This window comes from Gossypium arboreum, chromosome 6, assembly GCF_025698485.1.
Source record: "Gossypium arboreum isolate Shixiya-1 chromosome 6, ASM2569848v2, whole genome shotgun sequence".
NCBI classification, from domain to species: Eukaryota; Viridiplantae; Streptophyta; class Magnoliopsida; order Malvales; family Malvaceae; genus Gossypium; species Gossypium arboreum.
Window position 1 is genome coordinate 44,495,504 of NC_069075.1, and position 12,838 is coordinate 44,508,341.

Here is a 12,838-nt window from a genome sequence, read left to right on the forward strand (position 1 = left end):
TTTCAATAGGAGCATGATAAATCAAATTCTTTTTTCTGAAGGAAAAAACTAAAAATCAGGAGGAAAAATCTGATTTGTCATACTCTTATTGGAAATAGATAAGGATGACGTAGAATTACAGTTTCATACAATCCTTTCTCCTATAATTAATTATCATTTTGATATTTGTATTATTTTTATCAGTTACCTTTTGTACTTTATTTCAATTATTAATTTGGTCTCTATAATTTCATTTTTTATACCTAATTGCCCATCTATATATTTTCTTCTGAAAAGGTTAATTCAACTAATGAAATCCCATCATGTGTCGATAAGAGTAAAACAAATTTTAAGTTTTAAAAATATCATAAAAATTTGGAAAACCTCAAAAAATTCTTAAAACTTAGAAAATTATTAAAACATTAAAAATCATAATCTATTTTTGAAAATCATAAAAAAAGTATTTTTAAGCAAAGCTTTAAAAATTAAGAATTTTCATAAAATTCTTTATAAAAATCATTTGATTTGGAATTCTAAGTTTGTTTTTAGAAAATCTTAAAATTTGACCATTCCCAAACATAAAATCCGAACGAGTTTCTTCACTCAAAACGTAGCATACAAAGGATATTATGGTCATAGACGTACATGATGACCTTATTTCTAACTTAACAACCTCGTACATAAAAAAGGGGAAACCAAGTGATGAACCCATCACTCCGATCGAAGAACACAAAGGGCGAGGCAATATATTTCTCACCAGGTAGGTAGGGTAGACCCAACAAATGAACTGATCATCAATCTCGGACGAAGTCGATCTTAATGTTACCAATAGAAACCAGACCCTTCCCTTCTTTAGGCACCAAAGTCACCACAATATTGTCATCACCTTCAATATCTAAATCCTCCAACAAATCCGATAATGGTAAAGTCAAGTTAGTGTCAAGCTTTGCCCCAGGGTTGTGATGGCTATGAGGTATATTTGTAAAGCTACCTGCGAACTCCGAATCTTCTGGTTCGGTGGGTGTCTCATCATCTTCATCGTTAATGTACACATCGAATTTAACAGCCACATCTCGGTCTACCCGGATGTTTTGTAGAACCAATACTTCTTCTTCATTTTCTTTTTCAACCTTAGTCCTTGATTTCTTTGTCCTTGGAACCTCAATACGCACCAACTTGTCTAAAACTATAGGGAAGGCATTCCGAATAACGGTTTTAGTGTTGGTTTCGGCTGCCATTGCACTACCACTACCACTACCTCGACCAGGCCTTCGAGGAGTTGGCTTGTTTTTGAGCCATGGAATATTAACTTTTTGATAATCGTACCCCAAAGTCCTTGAGTTAAGGCAATCACGAACCTTGACTCGAACCAGATTTGCGTTCTCATCGTAGAAAAGAAAGGAGGAGTCGAGCCAATCTGTGTCAGTGAAATCAGTTCGCTTCTTCCCTGGTAATGACTTCCAAATGTTCCACAATCGGTCAACATTGCAGTGATGAGCGTAGAACAATGGGTCTCTACCTGCAGAGTAGAAGTTCCCCATGTCTTCAGAAAATGGCTCCCGCTTGTCACCAACCCACCGGTGAACGGCGGTGTGAGGATTGTTCTCAACGGAACCCATTCCTGGACTGGGATTATCGCCGGCACGGTACGCTGCTCCATGGAAAAGAGAAGGGGTCTTGTAGGTTACCATTTGCCTGTACATCACACTTAGGTTGCTCTTTATTTGATCTCTCTTTGATAATAGTTCTTCAGTGCCAGCATAATCAAGATCAAGCAGTTTGGGGGGTTGATGGTCGACATTGCGCTTTTCATCGTAAAGTGGAGAAGTAGGGTCTACATATATATCAGGGATAACCATGCCAGGGGGAGAATCCCAGTTCCAAAATGGCATTGCGAAATTAGGATCACCAATCAACTTCCCCAATATCCTTTCGTAGAAGTAGAGATAAAACCTATGGAATGGGAAAAAAAGCCATGAAAAGTGAATTTGAAGTTGTTGATCTGGAAATCCCACATGATCATAAGCCCCATTGCAATAGGCACAATGAACATTAGCCTGTTGCTTGAAACTACGAGGATCATCATCAGGAAGAGCTTTCATCAGCTCCATCGCCTTTGTAAATTTCTCCAAGTAGTTAGCATCAACTAAATGTGCTGCCGGCCTTATCCTTATCTTGGAAAACCGAGGTGGTTTGAAATCTATAATATTCGTTGCTTTTGGTGGGCAGCAAGGGACACTTATGCTGGTTCCTGAACTTGAAGATGTTACGGTTGAATTCTCACAAAGCGAAAGGTCAGGGGCGGCTATTGGGGCGGCTGATGCAAATGAGTCACTTACAAGGTTGGTTGCACCATACAGACCTCCTAGGCCAAGAAGGATATTCCTTCTATCAAACCTGTTTAGAGAAGACAAGTCTGCATTATTTTGGTTCCTATCACTGGCTTTGCATGACACTAGTTTCTTGGAGGCAAAGTTGAAAGGCTTTTTCTTCTTGAATATGGAAAGTTGGGATGTTTTGGGGATGAATGAAGTTTGAAGGGGGGAACTGGGAATAATGATGGGGGTTGATGGGGAATTCACAGTGGAACCCATTGTTAAGCTACCTTGCATCGATTGGGTGAAGATGAAAGTGAAGGATATCATGGAATTTATAGTGAAATCAACGGGGTTGGATCCTTTCTCATTATTAATTTGAATTAAATATCTTTCGTTGGATTGTGCCTTAAATTTCTTATTCTCACTTGATGAATCATTTTATGACATGGTAAGAAAAGACTACAAATAATTGGAGAGTTTCAGGCAAGGAAAACGTGTTTTTATTAAGTATATATTTGTTGTTGTACTAAGGAAGTGAGTTTGAGTCATGTAAGTTTTTTATTGATTATTTTAAAAATAAAAGATTAAAATCCTTTGTGACTTATTTTAATTATGAAAGTACATTTTATAATTTCTTTAATTAAATTGGTATTCGGTTAACTCGTAACACCAATTCAATCAGTAGTTTAAAGAATAGTTGTTGGAACATTTTCAAAATATATATTGTTCCAATAGTTGTAAAAAAAATTATAAGTAACCAAAAGTTATGCTACTTGATTGTTAACAAATACTCATAATTATTCAAGTATATATCTATTGAATAAATATGTTTATTGATTATTAACAAATAGTTCACTTTTTCCCCACACACCAATAATTTTAAGGTTCTATTTTTGCAATTTGTGATAAATTAAAAAAGGCTTGCTTGTTCATCGTGCATTACACGCCACTACAAGCATAGTACTATAAGGATGGATATTTGCAACTGTAAGTGCATCAAGGTCAATGATCTTGTCAAATTTTGATTTAAAAGAATCTTTATCATAAGAAAAGTTATGTCAAATTTATTGTTTTACTCTTATTGCATGAAATAATTTTAATTGTTATATGTTTATTGAATTGCATTATACAAAAGAATTTTATGCATCAATTACATGAAAAAATCAAATTTTAGTTCATTGTATGCATGACATTTTAAGATGCTTGATTATAATTGATAAAGAATTATATAATAAATATTATATCATGGAAGAAAGAAAGAGAGAAGATGGGTAGATGGAATGAAAATGCACAATTGAGAAATGATATATTAATAGATCGAAATAATATTTTTGTTTTGAATGGTGATGACATGGTTCAAATATTAGTTGAATAGGCTTCTATCAAATAGAAACATTAAGACCATTCGAGAAAGCCTTCTTAAGCCAAAAGTTGTGTTATTGAATCCAATTTTACTTTCAAAAAAGTTGGGTTGAAATGATCTCATGAAACCAAAATGTGCAACTTCAAAAGTGATGTCTTTTTAAAGAGTCACTTATGCTCCTATCAATGCATTATAAATAATAAGTTTGGATAGTTGAAATTTAACCCATTCCATCCAATCTGTAAGTGAAATTTTTAGTACAAAAGTATTCTTTCTTTTTATGATATATATTTAATTTAATATATGAATTTATTTGTTTATTAGTGATATTAGTAACTAGCATTTAGATGATATTGATGAAGTATTATTTTCGATTGCTAAAATGAAAGTTTGTAGTTGATCATATAATATAAATAATTTTAGTTATTATTTTGATAAAAATAACCATAAGCTAAATGAGTTTTATATATGATTACACTTTTTATCCTATGTTATAAAGTTTAGACTAGAAGTGGTTATTACTAGAAATGAAATAAATCATATGCACATGCATGATTAATTTTCTAGTCAATGTAGAATAGTGGAAAGCATTGGCTTATATAATAAGATCACTATTTTGGTATGAAATCTTCTAGTGAGAATATATAACGTGATAATCATATCTTTGAAATCAAAATCACAATGTGCATATTTATAATGGTGCATGTGGTTTTTTATATATGGCTTGAATATGATCTATAATCTTGTGGTTTTATAAAATTTTGAGATGTAGCAAATTTTAAAATTTATTTTGGAAGCCATGTATAAAAAATATCGTGAGTATAAACTACCAAAATGAATGCTATTTAACCCATTTACATGATGGACATGATTTTGATCATAGTCAGAAAATAATTAATAATGTCTATGGTGAAGGGTGAATAAATGTGTGATTTTATAGTCAATTGGACAATTGATGGTTCTTTAATATGACTATATATGTTACACCATTGTATATATATGATGTGTGAGAAAAATAATGTTTTTCTACTATAAATGCAAAAGGAAAAAAAGGTTATAAAGAAGTTATGACAAATAGCAAATATGTTGTCTAGTTTCATCAAAAGATTTGAGGTCTCTTTAAAACAACTTACTGGGTGAAAAAGATATGATGTATAGTTTCATATATTTGGTGATTGTGAAATTAATTTTTTGGATATTAAAAATTAAATAAAGTAGTCAAATATGAAATTGTCATGTTAAGAAAAGAAAGTGATCATCGTAATTTTACAATATTAGAAAGAATATCCTTGATAGCATTCTTTTACGAAAGAATGGGTAATTGAACATGGTTAGGGTGTTGGTCTTGTGAATTTTCAAGACACAAATAAATATAAAGTTTCACCATATGGTATAGATAATTAACATAACTATATTGAAATTTTCAAAAGTTAGGGATGACATACAAGCCTGTAACATTTGAGTCACCCATGATTAAAAATCAACTCAACGCTTGGTATAATGTCAAGTCTTGAATTTAATGAGATAAAGTACATCATCAGTATGTGACTACTAGCACTATAAAATAATATATTGTATATCATCCTAAGGTAAAAAGTGTTAGATACCCGTAATGATAAGGAAAAGATGAGAGTATTATACTCTTAATAGTTTTATAACATAAATATGTTAGAGTGTTATAATTATGGGAACAATCTTGATAGGATCTACCAATGTGAGTGGAAGTGTGGCTGCTTCTAGGAGCTCAAGGGCTTGGCTGTAACATCCCGAAATAGGGCCTAAACGGAATAGTGGTTGCGAAACCACAAATCCTAGGTAGAAAAATTTATTTTATTATTATTTTGAGGTTCATGATATGATTGCATGATTGTGTGAAAATTTCGTGATGAAATTCTATGCATAAAGTGCTTAAGTTGAGATTAGGGACTAAATCGAATAATTTGCAAAACTTGCATTCTAGAAGTTTTTAGTATGAAATTGCTTTGAAATATTAATTAGGAGGGTTTAAATAAAAATTTGACGAATTTCTAAGTTCATGGACAAAATAGGACATGGATGGAATTTTTGAAAGTTTAATAAGGAAGGGCATTTTGGTCATTTGGATATTAAATGAAATAAAAAGGGAAAAATAACACAAAATTCATCATCTTCTTCATTAGCAAGAAATTTAAAGGGTTCTCCATAGCTAGGGTTTGTTTCAAGCTTTCAAACTCCATAGTAAGTGATTCCAAGCCCCGTCTTTACGTTTTCGGAGTCCCGGTAGCTCGATAAAGCTTATGCTAGCAATAATTTAAGTTAGGGTTCATATTTGGAAAAATACCCATAGGTGAAAAGTGTTTATTTTGATGTTTTATGATATAATATGAGGTTTTAAATTATGTTAGACAACTTGTGCTACTCGGTTTTAAGTGAAAACGAGTAAAAGGGCTTAATCGGTAAAAATACCTAATAGTCATAAGTACATGTTAGAGTGTGAATTTGATGTTGTCATAGAAGGGAAAAATGATCAGCATGTCATAAAACATAAGAAAATAGGATGAAGTTTAAATTACGAACCTTGGGGCAAAAGTGAAAATATGTGAAAGTTTAGGGGCAAAAATGTAATTTTGCCAAAGTTTGGGTCAAGGACTGTTTTGATAAATGTGAATATTAAATAAGTTAAATTTGCTATTATAGATCAAGAAGAGCGAAATTCGGGAGTAGATCGGGGAAAAGAAAAAGTAAAGGACTAAATTGTAAAGTTTAGTCACATTTTGTATCGAGGTAAGTTCTGATGAAATAAATGCAATATTCTTTTATTTTACATTATTATTGTCAATTTCAGCATTTATATACTTATTTTTTGAGAATATTTAAATTGAATTAAAGGCGAAGTGACAGAGAAAAAGCATTAGGAAGCCCCGTTTGAACCTTAAGAATGTTAGGATATTGGGGTTGACAGGACAAGACAGGACAGAAATGAGCCATGTAAGTCCATATCAGATAGATGGCTTTGGAGACAGGAATGAGCCATGTAAGCCCATATTAGATATATATATGGCATTGGAGACAGGAATAATTCATGTAAGTCCATGTCAAAGACATGGCATTGGCAGGATATTGATAGACAGGAACGACCCTAGTATCTTTAGTATTCCGAGTGGTTCAACGGGTCATTGTACATGTTAAATTACAGTGAATTATCAGCAAAAAAGGAAGGTAGATTATATTTATGAATAGTGAAAGGTCAGGTAAGAAAGAAGGTAAGTGAGTAAAGAAGAAGGTAGAAAATGAGAATGTAAAGAAAGTTTATGAGGCTAGGTGACATTATGTATATTTATTCATTATGTTGAATGTTGTAATTTATTTGCTTGTAAGCTTACTAAGCCTAGTGCTTACTCTCTTTATTTTCTTTTTCTTATAGTTTTTATCAAGCCACTCAGGGATCGAAGGAAACGTCGGAGACCCGATCACACTATCGAAGAAATCACATTGGTATAGTTAGACGTTTCGTTTTGTGTATGGCATGGATAAGAACTTGGTTTCTTTTGATATGATATGATCAATGAATGATGTGTAAATACTTGCTAGTGATTAGATAATAGAATGGCTGATGATATACATGTTTAATAGTATGTATGATTAAGTAGTAACTATCACATGAAAACTATGAAAAATGTGAAAGTAACTTAAAAACGGATTCAAGTATTAGAAATAACATGACTTTGAAAAATCACAAAAAAAAACTGTAGAGACATGGTTTGATGGTGAATAATATATGAAATTAAAGCTCCTTGTGTCTATTTTCATATGGAATAAGCAAAACAGGTAAAGATTTTGTATTTTATAAGATATCTGAGTTTTGGTGAAATAGGGACAGAGCGATTTTTGGATCCCCTGTTCCAACTTTGGAAATTCACCATAAATTTTACAAAAATAATTAGGTGGTGTATTTTATATGGTTAGAATCCTTATTGAATCTAGTTTTAATAGAAGCAAACTTTATAGTCATACGAATTTTGTACAGGGAGAAAAGTGGTTTGTAGTAAGTAGAGGTCAGTGCAGTTGAATTCTAAAACAGGGGTAACTTTAACTAATAAACTGTACTAATTGGCTAAGTCAAAAATTCTAGAAAAAAATTAGTAGATATATATATGAGTATAATTTCAGGAAAATTTATGGATCTTAATTTCGAGTTTTGAAACTCGAGAAATGAATTTTTAAGCAACCATGATGCAGAAAAACAGTTTATTCCAAAAATTAAAATAAGTGGTTTAGAGTTGTTTTAAAAGGTAATATAAGTTTAGTAACACCTCAAGCTTGACTCCGGTGACGGTTTTGGGCGTGGGGGCGTTACATTGGCTTTGACAGCACTCATGAAAAAAGTAACAAACACATGGCCATAATAGTGTCTTTGGGTACTGTGCAGTGGCTGGTGTTGGAATTCTTTATAGAAATTGATATTTTTGCTATGCTCTACCCAATCCTTAGTGGACTGTTTCCGTCGATACAAGTCGTAGGTAGTCATTCGGCTTCATTGTATCCTTAAGGTTCATTTGCTGGTAACTCTTTTGTACACAATAATATAGGTGAGGGCGAATAAAACCTTAAAAAAAATGACATTGATACATGCCTTAAAGCTTTCGTTAATTTCTTATAAATTCATTTATTCCCACACACCAACAATAGTGACTATCGGTATACAACTTATGGAGATAATAAAATTTGCATAATAAAATTAAAATGTACAAAATATCAAAATAAAATGTTGGTTGAGCTATAAATTTAAGATTTTCTAATCTAATTTATGTTTGTTCAAATCTCATCATATACATATTTTTATTTGTTTTTAAAATAAAAGAATAAAATACCTTCAAATAATATAATTTATTTTAAATGCGAAGAGATATTAATATAATTTCCCTAACGAATTGGGATTCAATTGATAAGTGATATCAATTCAATAAAGGACTTTATAAATAGTATAGATATAATTTTATGAATACTAAATATTACTTGCATAATTATAGCTTACTCGTACGTTGTTATTGATACTTATCGTTTTATGGAATTTTATGATTCAGTCTTAAAACAGTTTTTATTAATTCTATTTGTTTGAAACTTACAATAGTCTCTTTTTTTTCTTGTTTATTGTGGATATGGTGAAGGATGGGCTGTATCTCTTAAGTTTATCCATGAGAATATTTTTGTTAAATTTTTTTTATATATTAAATATTTTCATAAATAACGATAAATTTAAAAAATAAATTATCATTGATATAGAGAAGGGACTGTATGAAACTATGATTCCATATCATCCCGTCCTTTCGATAGGAAAATGACAAATTATATTTTTCTTACTGATTTTCAACTTATTCTCCTGAAAAAATTCAAATCCAACTAAAAATTCTAAAATTTAGGAGGAAAAATATAATTTGTCATTCTCCTATTGAAAGGATAAGGATAACGTAAAATTACAGTTTCATACAATCCTTTCTCTATTGATATATATAAGTATTGATAGAAAAATTATATGTTCACTAATATGATATTAACTACTTTGATTTTAAATCTATTTATAAAGTTAAATAATTCCAAAAAAATATCAAATATTAAATCTATTAATTAAAATCACTGCAAACAATGAAGAGAAAACTGCAATAGACTTCTAACAATTTGAAAATGGATTATGAGATTCCTTTACTATTAAATGCTACTAATTAATTTTTGTTGGTAATTGAAGTTATAAATATTCGGGGTTTTTTTTTCAAATTGCATGCAATTTAGAAATTCTGTCTTTGTTATTATAAAACTCTATTATTCTTTGTCCCTTAAATCCATGAAAGAAAAAGATAAGATAGAGGACATCAAGTTATATTTAAAGGGAGTATTGATTATTCGAAAAAAGGTTATTTTGGTAAATAGCACTAAAACCAAAAAATCCTAAATTATTTATTTTCTAACAACTCAAAGGAATAAATTATTAAAATTTTATGGTTTAAGCACGTAAAAAGCCCTTAATTGTTTAAAAGAAAAATTAAGCCCTTACTTTTTATATTTATTTAGGTAATTAAATTTTAAAATGCATCAAAAGACCTTCAAATTTAAAAAAAATTAAACCCTATTTTTATTAAAAATTAAAAAAATTAAAATCAATAAAAGTTATAAATATTATTAAATTTATTAAAATTAGAATAAATATAAATATCATAAAAATAAATTTGTAAAATTTTATAAAAATAAAAAATTATAAAATATATAGAAATATAAAAAATAAAGTTTTATAAAGTCGTAAGAAAATTATACAAAATGTAAAGAAATATAAATTTAGTAAAAAATTTATAAAATTATCGTACAAAAGAAGCATTTTATAATTTTTCTATAACTTTTATTGATTTTTTAAGTTTTTTATCATTTTTAGCCACATGTCACGTATTGTGTTGTGACACATGATGACTTTAATTGAAAAAAACTAGGGTCGTTAATTTTTATGATTTTTATAAAATTTTCAATTTTTATTTTTTAGTATTTTTATAAAAATTTCTAGTTTTTAATAAATTTTAATTTTTAAATTTTTATTAAAATTTAATATTTTTCTAAAATTTAGTTTTTTATTTTTTATAATTTTTAATAAAGTAAGGGCTTAATTGCTTTTTTGAAAAATTTTGAGAGACCTTTTATGCATTTTGAAAGTTCTCCAATTTTTTTAAAAAAATCCGTTTTATCTCTCTATTCAATTTTTAATTTTTTAGCTCTTAAATTTGCATTGTTTATTAAATCACTCCAAAATAGATGAAAAAATTAACTTTTGTTAACTTTGTTGACGTGAAATATATTTGAATTATTATGTGAATGCTACATCAACAATTAATTATATTTTAAATATTAAAAATATATTATTTATATAATTTTATACTTTTAAATATTTTTAAAATTTTTAGAATTTAAAACTAATTAATTGATTATGTGGCATCCACATATTGTCACATCAACAAAGTTAACAAATGTTAACTTTTATATCTATTTTAAGATAATTTCACAAATAATATAAATTTAAAATTAAAAAACTAAATAAATAATTAAATTAAATTTTTATAAAGTTAGAGGACTAAGTAATATTATTCCATAAAATAATTTAAAAGAGTTGGTGTTGATAATGTTGTACACTAAATCTTTACCATATAATTTGTTCTCTGACATGTCAAATCACTTAAAAATCAACTGAAAGAAAGTTTAAAAAAAGAAAAACACCTCTAAATAAGGCGAAAGATTGAAAAATAGCTGTAAAACAATTGAAAAGAGTAAAAGAAAATCGCTGTGCACAGTGTTTTCTGATGAACTAAATTGTTGGACACAATTTTAAGAATACATATATATATATATATATATATATATATATAACGTGGAAAATTTTCCTGTTTGAATAGGAAAAGTAAAAAATCACGTTTTAAAAACTGATCAAAATGACACTAGAAAGAAAATTTGTAACATTAGATTTCTCAGTTTAGGAAAATGGAAAATAACTTGAAAAACGACAGTAGAAAGAAAACAAAACTAGTAAGATGCGACGGATGACAAGTTGAAAACTGTACCCCGAACAACAGACAGAAGAAGCACTGTTTTGCATGCACGTTTATCATTCATGTTATATACTCCTTTATTAAAGCTGAAAAAGAATAAAAGTACCCAGCTCCTCTAGTGCACTGTATATCGATTTATTTGCATTTTGATTAAAATGACCAAATTGATCTATGGCTGTTGATGTGTATCATATCAGCTGAAATTAATGTTTATAGTTAATTTAGTTATTACCGCTAAAAGAATTTCAAAGAACCCTACCCCAAATTCAAAAAACGGAAGTCAGTCCATTACTCTGGTTGTGGTGGAAACGAGAGATTTCCAGCAGCAGAGCGATCGTTATTATAAGAACAAAACAATTTGTCTAGTCCTATCATTACCTTGAGAGCATTCATTAAGGATGCAAAGCAAACTTACTTTCTGGATCTGGAAAACTTCTTGACTTTGCTGCAATAACTTTGCTCATAATTCAGAATTTATCTTTAATCTAAATTTCAAAACCGGGGGCGAGGGTTCTTCGGAATTCTTCCCACTGTAATTACCCTTTCCTTTTTTTTTTTTAACAATTGAAATTGAAATTGAAATTGAAATTGAAATTAAAATTAAAATAATTATTTTTTAAAACTTTATCTGATGTTTCAAGACCTTTTCTAAATTCAATGATTAAATGAAATGTACAATTTTAATAATTTATTTTGTTTTTGTTTGACTTTTTATTTATTATAATTATTGTCCAAAAGAAAATTCTCTGTTCGGGCTCCACCAATTTTCATGTTGTCTGACTATTATTTATCACTAATTTCTTATATAATTTGTGCAGGTATTTTTCACGTTAGAATATGGACATCCACTCAGGCGCAGCCACCATTAATAGAAAATCTTTTATTTAGATTTTAAATTTTTAAAATTTTAAATTAATAAAATAAAATTACATTTTAAATTTTTGAAATGATAAAAATTTAATTATTTTACTCATCTAATCCATAAAATTAATATTTATAAAATGACTCTAGTTCAAAAATATTTACCCAAATAACCTGAAATGAACAATAAATTTGAGTTATGAGAATTTGATGACCAACACATTCTTTTATTTTGACCCCATGATTGCTTGATGATTATGTCAGGCTTTAAAAAAATAATTTTTTTAAATTTTGGGATATCAATGTCCTGTATCAGGTTTTTTTTTAAATCATATCATACTAGTATACTCAAATACCAGTATTTGAAAAATAAAATTTGGGTTCTGACCATCTAATGGCCAACACCAAAGTACCATAAAAAAATTAGGTTTTGACCAATAGATGGCCGGCACCAACACCCTTTTCGGGTTCTGAGATTTTTTTTTTGTTTTGGGACATTGATGGCGGACACCATCTTTTTCGAGTATCGATTTTTTTTTTGTTTTGGGACACTAATGGCCGGCACCAAGTATTAAAAAATTATTTCTCTTAATTTTTGGAATCAGATGGTCGGAACCCCCTTTACTCTATATATAAAGGTTGGTTTGGGTTATGATATTGTCATTAGATGAGAAAAAATTTGTTGAGAGAGCCATCAAAATGAGAGTGTTTTGTAGTGTATCATCAAATGAGTTTTTTTGTAGAGGATTGCAAATGAG

At 29.2% G+C, this 12,838-nt stretch overlaps 1 protein-coding gene across 1 annotated transcript; it reads right to left on the reverse strand.

Annotated features, from left to right (window-relative positions):
* Positions 1-517: 517 nt before the first annotated feature.
* LOC108484704 (polyphenol oxidase, chloroplastic-like) lies at positions 518-2,639 on the reverse strand. Its single transcript, XM_017788593.2, has one exon. It carries the CDS (start codon positions 2,622-2,624, stop codon positions 774-776), a length of 1,851 nt encoding a protein of 616 aa, XP_017644082.1. The 5' UTR covers positions 2,625-2,639; the 3' UTR covers positions 518-773.
* Between the last annotated feature and the right edge of the window lie 10,199 nt (positions 2,640-12,838).